The sequence below is a fragment of the Trachemys scripta genome, chromosome 10 (genome assembly GCF_013100865.1).
Source record: "Trachemys scripta elegans isolate TJP31775 chromosome 10, CAS_Tse_1.0, whole genome shotgun sequence".
NCBI lineage: Eukaryota > Metazoa > Chordata > Testudines > Emydidae > Trachemys > Trachemys scripta.
In genome coordinates, this window is record NC_048307.1 from 75,644,248 (window position 1) to 75,659,147 (window position 14,900).

Here is a 14,900-nt window from a genome sequence, read left to right on the forward strand (position 1 = left end):
AATGATCAGTTAAAAGATTTACCCTTCTGGTCAATATTGTGCGTTTATTCCTTCCCGCTCCCTTCCCCACTCTTCCCTCCCCCCAGGCTGTGATGATGGTTGCCTTCATCGTTTTTTCATCATTGTTTGAGGTGCTAAAACCCATTTGTAATTTTCATTAGCTCAGTAAACATGCAATTAACATTCAGAACTGTGGTTAACTTAATTCCTGTTTTAAGGCAAAGACAAGTAAGAGTGGAAGAATGTTTGTTCCATTTGTCAAGTTTGACACACTTCTTACCATAACAGCTTCCTAAAATAAAAGGTCCGTGTGTGCCCCTCCCCCTCTACTCCCCCTCCCCCCTCATTCTTTTCTTAAAACAAAAAGGAAGAAGCAGGAATCCATTAAGTTTAAAACTGTACCAGACTGCCAATCGCAGCATAATGTATTCCAAATTGTCCCAAACTCTCCCTGCGCTAGCGTCTCGTTCATTAGGAAAGGAGGAAGGACTGTTTTAGTGGGTCGGGGATGGGCGTAATAGCAGGTTCGCAACAGGATCCTTAAATTTTAAAAAATGAACAAATTAAACCCCCCAAGCCGCGCTTTGCATTTCTAAAGTTGCCCTGTTTGTGACGGGCTGGGGAAATGTCTTTCTAGGGGGGTTAATTAGCACAGCGATGACCATTCCAGCGGGTTTTATGGATGGACTTATTTATTTTAAAATGAAAAAAAAATTGTGGAGTAACTCCTTCTAGCTGGGATCTCAGGGGCAGAGAGAAAGAGGGATTCCCGGTTAGCTCCGACTCTTTTCCAGCTTGCTTTAGCATGTGCTTGCGTTCCCTACCGACCCTAAAGAGGACACTATCTCTTCGTCCGCCCCCCGCCCCAATCCCCTTTCTGTGCATGTGTTGCTCGCTCGCCTGCAGTTGTTTGCGGTTTTTCTCTTGGCGGGTTTGAAATCGGGTGCACACATCCGACCACAACACTCACTAAGTTAGGAGATTTCACTCTTATTTATCTATATTGTTTCCGGATGGACGAGGGGGGCTGTGGGTTTTGGGGATTTTTTTCCCCTTTGTTTTGGTTTGGTTTTTAAGTCTCGGGTCTTTTCAGCTCCAAACAAGGTGTAGCAAGACGCTCTTCCTTCTAAGGAATGAGATGAGAGACAAGGATCACTCAAAGACATCTCCTACCTTGGGTTTGGGTGGGTTTTTTTTTTTCTTCTTAAAGGCGAGGCGCACATTCCTAAGCAGCTATGTACAAAGCTCTCCCTCAAACCCTGTCTGTGCAAAGTTAGAGTGAGTGTTCAGTTGTTGTTTTTTCCCCCCCAAGGCTGAACGCTAATAACACACGGAAAGCACTTCCCTTTAGGCTGGGGGAGATCTATTCCCTTCAACTCGCTTCTTTCTCTCCCCCTACCCCCCGAAGGTTGTAGCCTCTTTTTCTTTTATTTATTTATTTACTTTTTTTTTTTATCAGTTTGCACAATCGCTTAGATAAACACCAAGAAGGCGATTCTCTTTAATTACCCAACGCACATCTTTTCAGGGGGGCAAACAGCGGTTTTTTTTTGGTTGTTTGTTTCACCTGCCAAACTAAAGGAGAGGTAGAAAAAGAAGATGCAAGCGATTTGGGACCTTGAACAAGGCAAATATGGTTTTGGTATGTTTACTTATAGTTTCTTCTTCTTTTTCACTCTTTTTTTTTAATGTGTTGTGATCTTGTGTTTCTCTTTAAAAAACAATTGTTAGATAACTTACGTATTAAACTATCGTTTCTAAGGTTACGTGGGTTGCTCGGGAAGGGGTGGGGGGAGGAGAGGGAAGAGACCCAGTGTCTGCAATTACAGCACCATCAGTTATCACGTCCTTTAGTAAAAATAAACAAAACGACCCAAATCAGATTCAAAAGCTAATATACAAACGTGCATCAAAGTCATTTCAAACAAGAGTGAAGAACGAACAGCCCTTCTGAAAGGGGACTTTGTTATAGTAACCGACTAATTCTACTTTGTTATAGTAACTGATTATTAAGGATGCAGGGGAACCAAATCTCCTACTTTAGTGCTAGGAATTCTGCACGGAATTTTGTAATCGTGGGAAGTTGGCAGCATTTTTTATTAATTATTATTATTACTATTATTATTATTATTTTGAGAAAGGTTGAATGTGTAGCGCTGAGAACCCATCTTTCTCCCACCAGGAACAATTTCTGTTTAAGCAAGTACAATGGTAAGAAGCAGATGGATACTCACCATCGGAAGGTGCGGTTGGCAGCTGGTCTGCAGCTTTAAGGCAAAGATTTATCCTTCTTTATTGCAAAAGGTGCAGATCTGACTTTAAGCAGCAAAACTGCTCTATTCTGACAAAAGCATGAGAGGCATGGCTTCTCATTTAAAAAAAAAATCACAAACCAGTCCCGTCCCCGTCCCCCCCCCCCTCCGCTTAAAAATACCTATTCAACACAGGGCTTGGAGAAACCCTGATGCAGAAATCTAACTGTCCGCCTAGGAGTGTCCAAGCCAATTAATTTTAAATCCTTAGGAATTAATCAGATTAAAATGCACAGAAGTTTCATTCTCGTATGCATACGTGAGCCAAAAGTCGTTTCCCTTTAAGAGATCCTTTTCTTTTAAAGTTGAATTTTAGGCAGATAAGAGACTTACACTAGGGGGCAGACAGATACTGTACTTGCTCCAATCTTAAGCAATTTTTTTCCCTCTCTCACAGCATATGCTCTGATTTAGCACTGTAAATTTTTCAGAGGACCCAACTCTGACAGCTCCTGGTGATTTTCAAAGTACCACAAGCCAGTGGTTAAAAATTGCATTGACTTGGAAGTTCAGAGTCACACAATAGGAGCCACTTTCCCTATTCATGGAACTTCAGTGTGGTGGAAGAGAAAAACACACACATACTACATTCAGGGAGAAGAGGAATTCATTGCATTCTGTTAGACGTAACTGCTTTCCACTGAGTTCAGAGTGAAACTCGGTATTTGTTCGATGCTGTATTCCTATTGCGATTTAATCTATACAGAATTAGAGGACTATTAGGCAAGTTTCTGCCAGAAAAACAGATCTCCCCCTCTTTCCTAAAGATTTACACGGACGCTATCCCAAACTTTATGTTAATAAAATAAAGCTTTCCGCCCCCCGCTCATTAAAATACATTTACATCTGCAGTAAAATGGCAGGAGGGATTTATTCTTTTTGTAAATAATAATAATTAATAATAATAATAATTAATAATACAATCCTACTTTCCAAATATGACTGTTCTGTTGTGACTCAGCTCCCATAAGGACATTTTAGAATCTTCATCTATCAGCGATACGCTCATTTTTCAAATATTATTCAGCAAAATTAGCTGTAGTTCATCATTATATTCATCTATTCTACATCAGCCTATATCGCAGGGGTGTTTTCAAATAAATAGGAAACCACCTAATAGACAGTTGTATTGTTGTATCCCTCGAAGAGCAAATAGTTGAGCTGGGGCATTCTTCATTATGGTTTGAGTAATCCGAATATACTGGAGCTGTTAAGAATATATAGGTAGATCACATATTCAAACTATTCATAATGTGGACGCTGTTAAAAAAATAAACGCTCTTTCTGCATTTGTTAAGATGTTCATGTTTTTAGATGATGAATTATCCCTGTACACTTTATAAGATTTGAGAGAGGAAACCTTTTCCAAGACATGCCACATAAACTACAGTCAACAACTATGTTTTATATTCTCAACTAAAATGTGTGACCCCTAATGTCTGAGTTATTTGGAAATCATAAGGCAGCTCTCCACATTTTAACCGTAAAAGGTCCCTTCCCCCAACCCCTTTCTTTCTATCTCCCCCTCGATCACTATTTAAGTTAAGGGTTTATATTGCTACATCATGATCAATTGGAATTCTACAGCCTGCCTTTGAAATTGACCAGGCGCGTATCTTTGTTGGTGGAATCTTATTATATTCCAGGTTTATAAACAGGACAGTGTCAAATCTAGGTGCTTTTTACAACTTTCCAATCATCTCAGCACCTGCGGCTTTAGAGACATATATTATTTCTGCGGCAGAAGGGGTGTGTGCATGTGGCAACATGAAAAAGTGTGTGTGGAGGGGGAAAGCTGCAGCAATGAATCCTGTATATAGTTTGTAGGCATCTGGGTTCCCATGTTTCTACTTAGTTTGACTATATGTGTATAAGTCCCTATCTCAGACTTGTGTATATATGTATGTGTATATTTGTATAGAAGTAACTGTCTGCCTGTCCATTTATCTATGTATTTTAAAATTAATTGCTAGCTATCCATGCGTTTGTCTATTCTGGTGCTTGCTGCAGCTATTCAATGGGAAATAAACTAACTATCTCCGTTATGGTGTTTAGTACCCAGGTTCAATAGGATATAAACAATTGTCCCTGTGTACTTAGATCGGTTACCTATTTAGAGTTGCTCCATATATAGTACAGGGATTGTGCTACCGAGTCACAATGCTACCGCATCCCTGTATATTATCCGTGAATTTCTGCTTAGCCTAAAACAAAAAGAATAAAGTTGAATAGCTAGAAATGCATTGCGTTATGACCAACCCGCCTAGGTTTCTGGTCAAAGAAAATAAATTCATATTCTGGAAAACAGCACTGAATTTTTCCAACATACTCAATGAATGTAAGATATGCTGTACTTGATTAAATCATTGCTATTGCTGTAAACACTATGCAACTCAGAATAAATGTGTGGGTATGTGTTCACATATATAGATATTCAGACATGTGTGGTGTGTATTTGTATGCTAATTATTTCCAATTTATGTTTGGGTGTTTGATGAAAAGAACGGTTCTTGAAATGCCAGCGCAGTCAAGAAACAATGAAGTCTATACTCAACTATTCTGTGATCAAGTACCATATTCACTGATGTCTCTGTCTATATACATTGATAGATGTATATCTAATATATATGTAGCATACACACAGACATTTCACTAATGTGTATGGTATGAATACAGGTATCTCTACCTTTGCAAATAATCATTCACAATAATTAGCTAGGGTTGCATATACTGAAATTATAGTTTACAGCTAACTCCATTTTAGAGGGTTTTTTTAATGATGTTGAATAAGGTTCATGATAATGTCTTTTAACTGCAGCATCTGAATGACACAGTTATCTTTTTGTCAGCATCCTCTTCGCGGATTGAGCAATTAAAAAGTTAAATCTACATACCTGCGAAACTTTAACCCTAAAAAGGAGAAGGTAGTCACTGAAGAATATCAATTCTGAAAGCACTCCTTCCCCAATTTTTGATTTATAAGAATTGCATCCGATCACCTTATTTAACCCAGAAGTTGTTATTTTTACCCACCCACCCCCCGCCCCCCGAAAAAAATCCATTAGGAATTTATTTTATGACATTATCACCACAACAGGGGACAGGAACATGTAATGTAACTCTCTGGCTTACAGGTGATGATAAAAGATCAGATTTTTTTTTTCTCGTGCCTGATCAAAGAGTTAATAAAGTCTGAGATCTACAAAGCCTATTTCAGTCTCACTTTGCCATGGATATTTATCTGGGTCTCCAGCCTTATTTCCCCCCAGTCTTTTGAAAGACCCTGCAACTCAGGCAAAGGGAAAGTGCAAAGATATAATAATAACGATCATATTTAAAAAAAAATCATCCCCCACCTCCGTTCTAAGCTGTCCGAGAACCGCTCTCCCTTTAGGACCGGGCAGCCTGCTTTGGCAGCCATGCCAGCCAGCACAAGGCTGAGCGGTCCAATGAGAGGCGAGGGGAGGTCCGGGAGCTTTTGACCAGTCAAACACAGTCTGTTGCCTTATAAGGCGAGCGGTCGCCATGGTAACGTGTGCTAAGTTGCAGCAGTCGTGTCAAAGTTCACTATATAGAGAGCTCAGTGAGCTGATCGCAGAGAAAGCACTCACCACTCTGCCAGCCCCGCTCCTATAAATCGCATTCACTTCCTAACCCCCCTTCTTAGCATATTTGATCACTTTGATTCTCAGTTCTTTTGCTTTTGCTTTTTTTTTTTTTTTTTTTTTTTTTTTTTTTGTTGGTCGTGGGGGGGGGGGGTTGATTGTCCCTCCCGTGTCTCTTCTCGTCTTGCTTTTTTTTTTTTTTTGCATGAAGAATGATGCTGTGTTCTAGGTTGTGATCCGTCTTTCCCTCCTCCTCTTCCTCCTCCTGCTCTCCTCTTTTATCATTATCACTGGCTGAGCTCTAAGCTGGAGAGTTGACTCTTTCCCTTCACCTCCCCCTTCCCCCCCCCCCCCCCCCCCCTCCACCCCATGTGTTGTGTGAACCAACTGCGCTAAGAGCCCCAGTTGCAAAGAAGGAGACGCGGCACAAGGCAGCGAGCAGCAGCAGCAGCAACAGCGGCGGCAGCAGGAGGAGAAGCAGCAGCAAAATAAAGAAAAGAAAAAAAAAAGAGAGAGAGGAAGAAGCAGCGGAAAGAAAGAGGGGGAAAAAAAGCGAAGCCGATCTCGGTTGATGTTTCCACAACCTGGACTTCAAAAAACTACAGCGAACCCCTCCGCTTTCTGCGCCGAGAAAAGTCTTTTTAGTGGGGCAATTTTTTTTTTTTTTTTTTGTCTTTGCAAGCCTTGTGTGTAATCTTTAACCTTTTCTCCATTCTTATTTTGATGGCTTTCCTGAATGGCTGATTGTGAGCTTCCCTGGACCTGGCCCCCCGACACTCGCCTCTCCTCCTTCAACTCCTCTGCAGCAGATCAGCTTTAAGAGAGAGAGAGAGGGAGATCTTTGAAGAGATTTTTTCCTCTCTCTCTCTCTCTCTCTCTCCCCCCCTACCCCTACCACCCCCTTACTTTTCTGTCTTTAAGCCAGACAATCGACTCGCAATCTGCCCCCCCCCCCAACACCCCTCGTCCTCCGCCTTCGCTGGCATTTTTTTCTGCCCCCCCCAACCCCCCTTTTCTCCTTTTTTAAGGGGAAAAAAAGAGAGAGAGAGAAACTGCTGCAAAGCTGATCTGAAAGCAAAGCAAACAAACTTTAAAAATAAAGGGGGAACAGGAAGTTTGGAAACGGTGTCCAATAGATATGGCAATGGTAGTTGGTGCGTGGCGAGACCCCCAGGACGATGTACCCGGAGCTCAGGGAACTCAACCTGCTCAACCCCCTCCAGTGCAAGGACCACCAGCTGGGGCCCCTCACACACCACAAACCCCGGGACAAGGAGGGCCCCCCAGCACTCCAGCCCAGACCAACCAGCCAAGCCAGCAGAGCCAAGGAGGAGACAAGCAGCAACAGCAGCAGCACATTGAATGTGTGGTTTGTGGGGACAAGTCTAGTGGCAAACATTATGGCCAATTTACCTGCGAGGGTTGCAAGAGTTTCTTCAAGCGGAGTGTTAGACGGAACCTGAGCTATACGTGTCGTGCCAACAGGAACTGTCCCATTGACCAACACCACCGCAATCAGTGTCAGTACTGCCGGCTCAAAAAATGCCTCAAAGTTGGCATGAGACGGGAAGGTATTGGGATTTCATTTGTTTTCCAATTTTCAGTCACTGCATTTTGCTTTTCTGGTTTTCTTTTCTCCCCTTCAAACAAATCAGTTTTTTTTTTTAAAGGGAAAAAAAAAAGCCAAATCAACAATAAACAGCGAGTGAGATAAACTTTCCCTTAATTCAGAAAGAGATGTTGAGGGGAGGGGGACTTGCCTGCTTTCTCCTGCCCTCCTCATTGATGTGTGGGATTTGGCTGATGGAGGTTCATTGGAAGTGGCTATTTTAGGTTCAGCTGTTTAAGGAGGGAGATGATTATTCTGAGGCGTGGTTACTTTTTTAATGTTTCCTCCTGCATGTTCAGCATTACCCCCAAATCGTGCGTGTGTGAATTTATAGATAGATAGATGAATACCTACCCCCATCACCCACCCTTACACAGGAGGTTCGAATTACTGTAGCAATGTAACTCGCATTACTGCAGGGTTCTTCTGCATTCCACTATGGATTCTCAGTCTGATTTTTAAAAATAAACCCGTCTTTTTAGTATTGTAATGCTCTCCCCCACCCCCCAGGAGAGACAGCGAGAATGTGGGTAAAAGGGACAGGAGATGGAAGAAAGAAAGAAGTAGCTGAGGGGGTTTTGATCCGTGCAAATCGAGTCTTTGTGATATAAAATTAGACGAGAAATCTGAGCCTCCAGTTTTGCAATGGCGTGTTCTGTGTCTGGACGCTGCTATGTAGGTTAAGGGTTAGGGGGGCTTTGGACTGCCAGGCTTGTCTTTGTGTGTCTGCAAGAGTCACTAACCTTGTTATCTGCTAAATAACAAATCGAAGCCCCGCACATTTCAGCCACTCTCCCTTCTTTCTCCATCTCTGGCTATTATTCCCTTTCCCTCTCCTTTTCTCTCGCTGTCACCATGTAAATTTATGAACAAAATGAAAGGCCCACTTTCCACGAGCAGCTGATAAAGGTGCTTTTAAATAATAACCCGCGCCCGTCGCATGGCTGTATCTACCCGTCTCTGTTGCAGGGGGGTTTTACCTTTTTAAAGGATTGTTGAATAGTCAATAAATGCTGTCTGGGACGAGCACTTTGTGTTTTGAAAGGTGTCTGCACCCTCCCCGCCCTGCAGCCCTAAATCAATAAGCAATATCAGCTGTAATGAAGAGGAATTCCCCCCCCCCCCACACACACACACACATACACACAGACGTTCGGTACATATGAGGGGGCAGGGGGGGGTGAATTCTTGTGTGTTTAGGAACTGAGGATCCGTAGTGTCCTTAAAGCAGTTCAGAGCAGCAGCCTTGAGGCATGTACAGAGCCTTGTTTAGCTTTTATTGCTGCTTTTACTTTAATCAGGAACTGCAGAGCCCTAAACCAGACCCAGGCTGAACTCTGTCCGGGAAATGCATGTCCCCCCGAAGATGCCTTTACCCAGGGTCACACACAAAGCAGAACTTGATTGGAAAAGGATCGTAGCAATTCAGGTATTAATTGCTGTAGTTTCTTCTTTATTTACTGCAGCCGTCCAGAGGGGCAGAATGCCACCCACACAGCCAACTCATGGTCAATTCGCCTTGACAAATGGGGACCCTCTCAACTGCCATTCCTATCTATCCGGATATATCTCCCTTCTTCTGCGAGCAGAACCTTACCCAACCTCCCGCTTTGGCAGTCAATGCATGCAACCCAACAACATCATGGGCATCGAGAACATTTGTGAACTGGCAGCCAGGATGCTCTTCAGTGCGGTGGAGTGGGCCAGGAATATCCCCTTCTTCCCAGACCTCCAGATCACAGACCAGGTGGCCCTCCTCAGGCTGACCTGGAGCGAGTTATTTGTGCTCAACGCTGCCCAATGCTCCATGCCCCTCCACGTAGCTCCTCTCCTGGCCGCTGCTGGCCTCCACGCTTCGCCGATGTCTGCTGACCGAGTGGTCGCCTTTATGGACCACATACGAATCTTCCAAGAGCAAGTAGAAAAACTGAAAGCATTGCATGTCGACTCTGCAGAATATAGCTGTTTAAAGGCCATAGTCCTCTTCACCTCAGGTAGGCAGCATTTATTTGCACTCTTCCCTCCTCCCATCCCTTCCCTTCCCCTCCCCAGCCGCCCCTTTGAAATCGGTTCACTCTGGCAAAGTGTGAGAAGCTGGAAACCCCACCAGAATCATTGCTACATGTGTCCTTTTAGAAAAATGGGATGTGTTTCTCCAAGGAAGGCCTGGCCTATAAGCACCCTTACAGGGAGCCTTCAAATAGTTTTAACAATGATCGGGGGCGGGGGGGGGAACCTTTGAGCACCAATAAGACATGTGAGCCTCTGCCTTCCCTAGTGAAAATATTTGATTTAACCGTATAGCTCTGGCATTTAACGACACCAATCCAAACAGCAGCACAAGCTGTCTGATGTTGTTAAATGCAAGGCTTCCCATCCCTGAAACCACTTGAAAAAAAGAAGGATCATTTTATGGGCAACCGCGAAACAACAACAACAACAACAGCAGCAGTCCTGCGAGATTAAAAAGTGAATTAAAAAAAAGTTAAGCATGCAAAGCTGAATTTAAAATACATTCGTTTCTATCCCATAAAATAAAATAAATCAGATTTCCCAAAGAGCTGTCTCTGAGTTAAATAGAATGTGGCAATGAGCAGTTCTGTATCATTTGATCTAAGGGGGAAAGTTTGCAGTTAGACCCAGCAGGAGTTGTAGGGTCCAAAGTAAGTAGCGGTTTGTAAAAGATAATTCTCCAGTACATACATAGTAATAATATGAAAAGTAACAGGAGAGGATTCTTAGTTGGGGCTTAAAAATTTAATTCGATGGTTACACAGCTATGCCTCTCTCTGGAAGGAAATAATCAAAGCAGTAAGGTGTTTCTTAGATAATTAAAAGTAGAAAATACGTGCCAACTTTTTCAGCATATAAATAGTATATGAGTTATAAAACAATAATTGAATGCATTGTGAAATCTAATTAACTTGCACCGTAGTCTAACCTGTGTGAGTAATAGACTTGATTTTAACTCTGGAGGCTATATATATGTATATATATATGTATATATATATATATATATTTAAATATATGCTTTCTAATTTGTGCACTGCGTTTGTCGAGGCTGCTAACTTTAAGGCGGCATCCGGTGACACACTGTATTGGACCTCTAGAAGTTTTGGATTAAGGTGGTTTTGTTTTCTTAAATGATTTCTTTTGTAACTAATTTGAAAGCTTGGGAAAGTGGCCACGTGATAAACATATGAATGGAAGCAGGACTTGTAAAATAATTACTCATCGGAGTTTTTTAAAGCCTGATATCAGGAAACAGAAAAAAAAATGTAGTTTATGTGGAGTGGGGGGAGGAGGACTCACAATCCATTCCTTGTTGTGTTAAAGGGGGTCTGGGGAACCAAGTCATTTTCTGGACTTTGTCCAGGTTCTGGGTCGTGACCTAAACTTCCTTTTATATATTATTGCTTTACACGTAAAACTTTTTTTTTTTTTTCAAATTACTCGTGGTAAAGTCCTAAGGTGATCAATTAGCAGGGAGCATCTAGCCCTAGGAAAAGCAGAATCTACCGTTTGTTTGTGGGATGCTTATTTTATTTCCCTGTCATTTTTCAAGGATGCATTTTATCCCTCGCTCAAATTTTCATCTGGGATTTTCCCCCACCCCCAGCACACACACTCCCCAACACAACCCTGATGAGTTTATTTCAAATCCTGGATTTCTAAAGAGCACTTTTTTAGCCTTTCAAGAAAACAATCGTCCGACACTGTCGTAACTGTTAAATTTATTACTATTTGCAAAATGTGAGGCCTGGCATGCAAATTGCCTCCCAACTAGATAAAGGTTTCTGTTATCTGATTTTGTGGAAATACACACATGCAAATATAAGGTTATGCACGCAGCTTCTCAGGCGCCCCAATAACGCTCAATGATGTAAAACATACACACATAGATGCATATGATGTTTGCTTTTTTACCCCCCCCCCCTTTTTTTTTTCTTTATTTAAAATCTGGGTCCTAATGACTCGCAGAATATGCATGTGTTAGCCTAAGAAGCCACAGAGAGGTCAGGTCACAACCTGTGCTCTTTCAGTACAGACGTCTCTGATTTAAAGGGAACTGATTGTATTTTAGCGTATCAGAAAAATGTCCAGACCATATCAGGGAGTTTTCGTCTTGTAGAGGATTTGGGTTTAAAAGAAAAAAAAAAGAAAAAGTGAGAAAAAGAAAAAGAAGTGGGGGGGGGGGGGAGAGAGACAGCTCAAATGAACAGAGAGATCACAGTTTGCATGGCTGCCTCTGAATAGGCTAAACTGACAAGATCAGTTTTAAAGGGCCACTTAAATCAGTTTCAAAGACTGAAGAAAAACGCGTTGTCTTCTTTGGGGGAGAATCTATTGCTGGAACCGGGGCGCCATTATTCTTTGCTGGGCCAGTTTTATTATTAATTATTAATAATTATTATTATTTATTATTATTAGTATTCCTTCTAGCCATATGATGAGACTCTTCACAATTATTTTCCGAGTGGGAAAAATAGTGGTTTCTCCCCCGCATGCTTTTCAACCTTTGCAAATAATAATAATAATAATTAATAATTAAATGACACTTTCCCAGCATCTCAGTATTAACGCCTAGGTCAGTAGTGCAATTAAACCCTTAGATCTTGAAGCTGGGTTTGATTCTAGAGTAGACCCTTCCGAAGGGTGGAATATATATATATATATTCACTTTTTGCTAAAAACATGCTTAGCTCTGAGAGCGACATGATCAACCACTATCTACGCCTAATTTTACCAGTTTTTTAAAACAATCTTCTTTAAACTGATTGTTTTCTTTCTTTCTTTCTTTTTTTAACTTTCTTCTAGATGCCTGTGGTCTCTCTGATGTAGCCCATGTTGAAAGTTTACAGGAGAAGTCACAGTGTGCTTTGGAAGAATATGTTAGGAGCCAGTACCCCAACCAACCAACGCGATTCGGGAAGTTATTACTACGTCTTCCCTCACTGCGCACTGTCTCATCTTCTGTCATAGAGCAATTGTTTTTCGTCCGTTTGGTAGGTAAAACCCCAATAGAAACCCTAATCAGGGATATGTTACTGTCTGGCAGCAGTTTTAACTGGCCTTATATGTCCATTCAATAAAATATTGGAGAAAAAATTAAAATATATATATTGAGAAGGGAGATGAAAGAGAGGGAAAGGAAAGCAAATGACATTTGGGTTCTGGTGGTTGCTTATATTTCCTTCTGCTAAGGATGTAAAAGGATGTTACAAGTTTGCTAAAAGAAGACAGGAAAAAAATAATGGACTGTGAATTAAAAAAAAAAAAGACTCTCAAATGAACTTTTACAGAATGCATTAAAAACTCCCGTGTCATTAAGAGAAAAAAAACTTGCTACTTATCATTTCTTTTGTTTAAAAAATAAAGGGAAAAGAAAAGTAAAAGAAAAAAAGAAAGAAGGAAGGAAATACATTAGGGTGGGTTTTTCTTTTTTCTTTTCTTTTTTTTTCTTTTATGGGGTAAACTTTTTAAAGAAAAATATCTCGCTGAAAGTGCTTTTAAAAGAAATTTGGAGAAAATTAGCAATGGAAAAAAGTAAGTCTTTTTTTTCCAAATTATTAATTGTCCTATGTGTCTATGTACCTATAGTTGTTCTTTTTTGTATTTTTCTGGTTTCAAACCAGTTTATTCTGTGGTTCTATAATAATTTTTGATATAATCTTGGCTTCTTTAAAAAAATGTGTATCCTTAAAATATATGTTCTGAAAGAATTAAAACTAAGTCCACGAAAGTATCATAGGAAGAAAGGAAAAGAAAAGGAAAAAACCCCTCAACAACACAATGATGGAAGCGCACTTAGAGGTGGTGACCCAAAATTTAGCTTGAAGCTGAGAGAGAGAGCTATAATTATATAGACCCGAATGAACCACATGTCACTTAACTACCCCAAAAACTAGGTTTTTGATATTTTCAGACAGAAAATGAACTGTGGGGATTTATTGTAGGTAGAATGAATTGTGTCCAAGACACATTATGGTTTTGATTAAAAAAAAACAAAAACAAAAAACTAAAAACAAAAACAAAAAAAAACAAAAAAAAAACAAAGTGAACTTTTGTAATTTGGATTGGGTTCCACATAGTTCTTCATGAATTGTTATTAAACTCCTCTATCTGTTTGTATATTTGCAAGCCCTTTGTATTATAATAATTGTTGATATTTTCCCTTTTTAAAAAAAATATCATTGAAATCAGCATGACAAAATAACACTGTTGGCACTTATAGATAACGTGATTGATTCAGTATCTTAGAGTTTACAGTTTTGTGTTTAAAAAAACTGAAGGTTTTTTTTTAAGTGCAACATTTCTGTATACTGTAAAAGTTATAATAACTGAACTGTTTGGTCGAGTCTTTGTGTGTTATATTCCAAGGAAAATTGAAAGTATTCAGAAATTAAAATATTATTTGATATCTGAAACTTGTTTGGCTGTCATAAATGTCTTTCAGAAACCACATTACTTCTCTATAGTTTGTAGTCCTATAAATCCATAGGCAATTGATTTGTTTAATTATCACAATAAGTTTGTAGCAGACTTATAGTAGTGTATTTACCTGTTTAATTCGGGAGTGGGGTTGGGGGACTTAAATTCATGGTTTATCTTTGGTTTAGGAAGTACTATATTGAAATGGTAAACCATTACCCCCCCCCCCCATTCATCTAATCCTCCTGTTAATTAAAAATGGATTTTCTAGAGAAGGCCCTTATTTTTGTCACACTTAAGTGCCTGCATAGGAAAGGTATTGTTGTGAAAAAGTATTAGAAATCTGAAGATCGGTATCTATTTTATGATCAGAATGGGAGGAAAAATCTTTTGTAAATTTCTGACATACACGCACAAGATCACTGGAGCAAGGTAATAGCAGTATTGTAAATACAGGTCAGTTGTTTGCAATGAGTTTTCTTTAAGCATGTGTGATTTTTTATAATACTCTGTAACTGCCATCTATCGTTGTCATTGAGAGGTCTTCAGATGGAGTGACTTAGCTTGTAGGACTGAGGAGACTGTTTTTAATGTATATTTAATAGCAAGTGGATTAAAAAAAATTGGCCAGTGAAAGCTTGACCAGAGGTCGTCAACATATTTTACATTTGGGATACGTGAATGTATGTGTACCTCTGCTTACACACATACATCTGCAGGGCCCTATATTGGAATACTCGCGCCGGCAAAGGTCCCATTCAGATCAGTGGGAGTTTTATCTGCGTAAGTGCTGCAGGATCGGATACACAATTTGTGTATTTAATACTTCCTATCCCTTGTCATCGCAAATACAATTTGAAGGAAGGAAAGACACGAAGCAGGGTGCTCTGATTTTGAAAGCGGTTGCTTTCTTTTGTGTGTGTGTGTGCGTGTGTGTGTGTG

At 40.4% G+C, this 14,900-nt stretch overlaps 1 protein-coding gene and 1 long non-coding RNA gene across 32 annotated transcripts in view; one reads left to right on the plus strand and one right to left on the minus strand.

Moving 5' to 3' along the window:
- The window catches only part of LOC117883795, a 35,105-nt gene extending 29,381 nt beyond the window's left edge, over positions 1–5,724 (minus strand). For 4 of the 29 annotated variants that reach the window (XR_004647406.1, XR_004647403.1, XR_004647408.1 and 1 more), the window contains exon 1: positions 5,207–5,221. This is a non-coding gene — a long non-coding RNA (uncharacterized LOC117883795). Of the gene's footprint in view, positions 1–1,740; positions 1,849–2,234; positions 2,898–5,206; positions 5,225–5,668 lie in introns of those variants that run through there. The other 25 variants (XR_004647407.1, XR_004647404.1, XR_004647392.1 and 22 more) reach the window with 23 other exon arrangements.
- Positions 956–14,432, plus strand: NR2F2 (nuclear receptor subfamily 2 group F member 2). Of its 3 annotated transcripts, none has more exons than XM_034783549.1 (3): positions 956–1,642; positions 8,993–9,520; positions 12,345–14,432. In XM_034783549.1, the coding sequence occupies exons 1-3, from the start codon at positions 1,600–1,602 to the stop codon at positions 12,617–12,619; spliced, it is 846 nt and encodes a 281-aa protein (XP_034639440.1). In that variant the 5' UTR covers positions 956–1,599; the 3' UTR covers positions 12,620–14,432. The 3 variants fall into 3 exon arrangements, with proteins under 3 accessions (XP_034639440.1, XP_034639438.1, XP_034639439.1); XM_034783547.1 differs by lacking the exon at positions 956–1,642 and adding an exon at positions 6,277–7,488 and having other exon boundaries at positions 8,972–9,520; XM_034783548.1 differs by lacking the exon at positions 956–1,642 and adding an exon at positions 6,280–7,488.
- Positions 14,433–14,900: the final 468 nt, after the last annotated feature.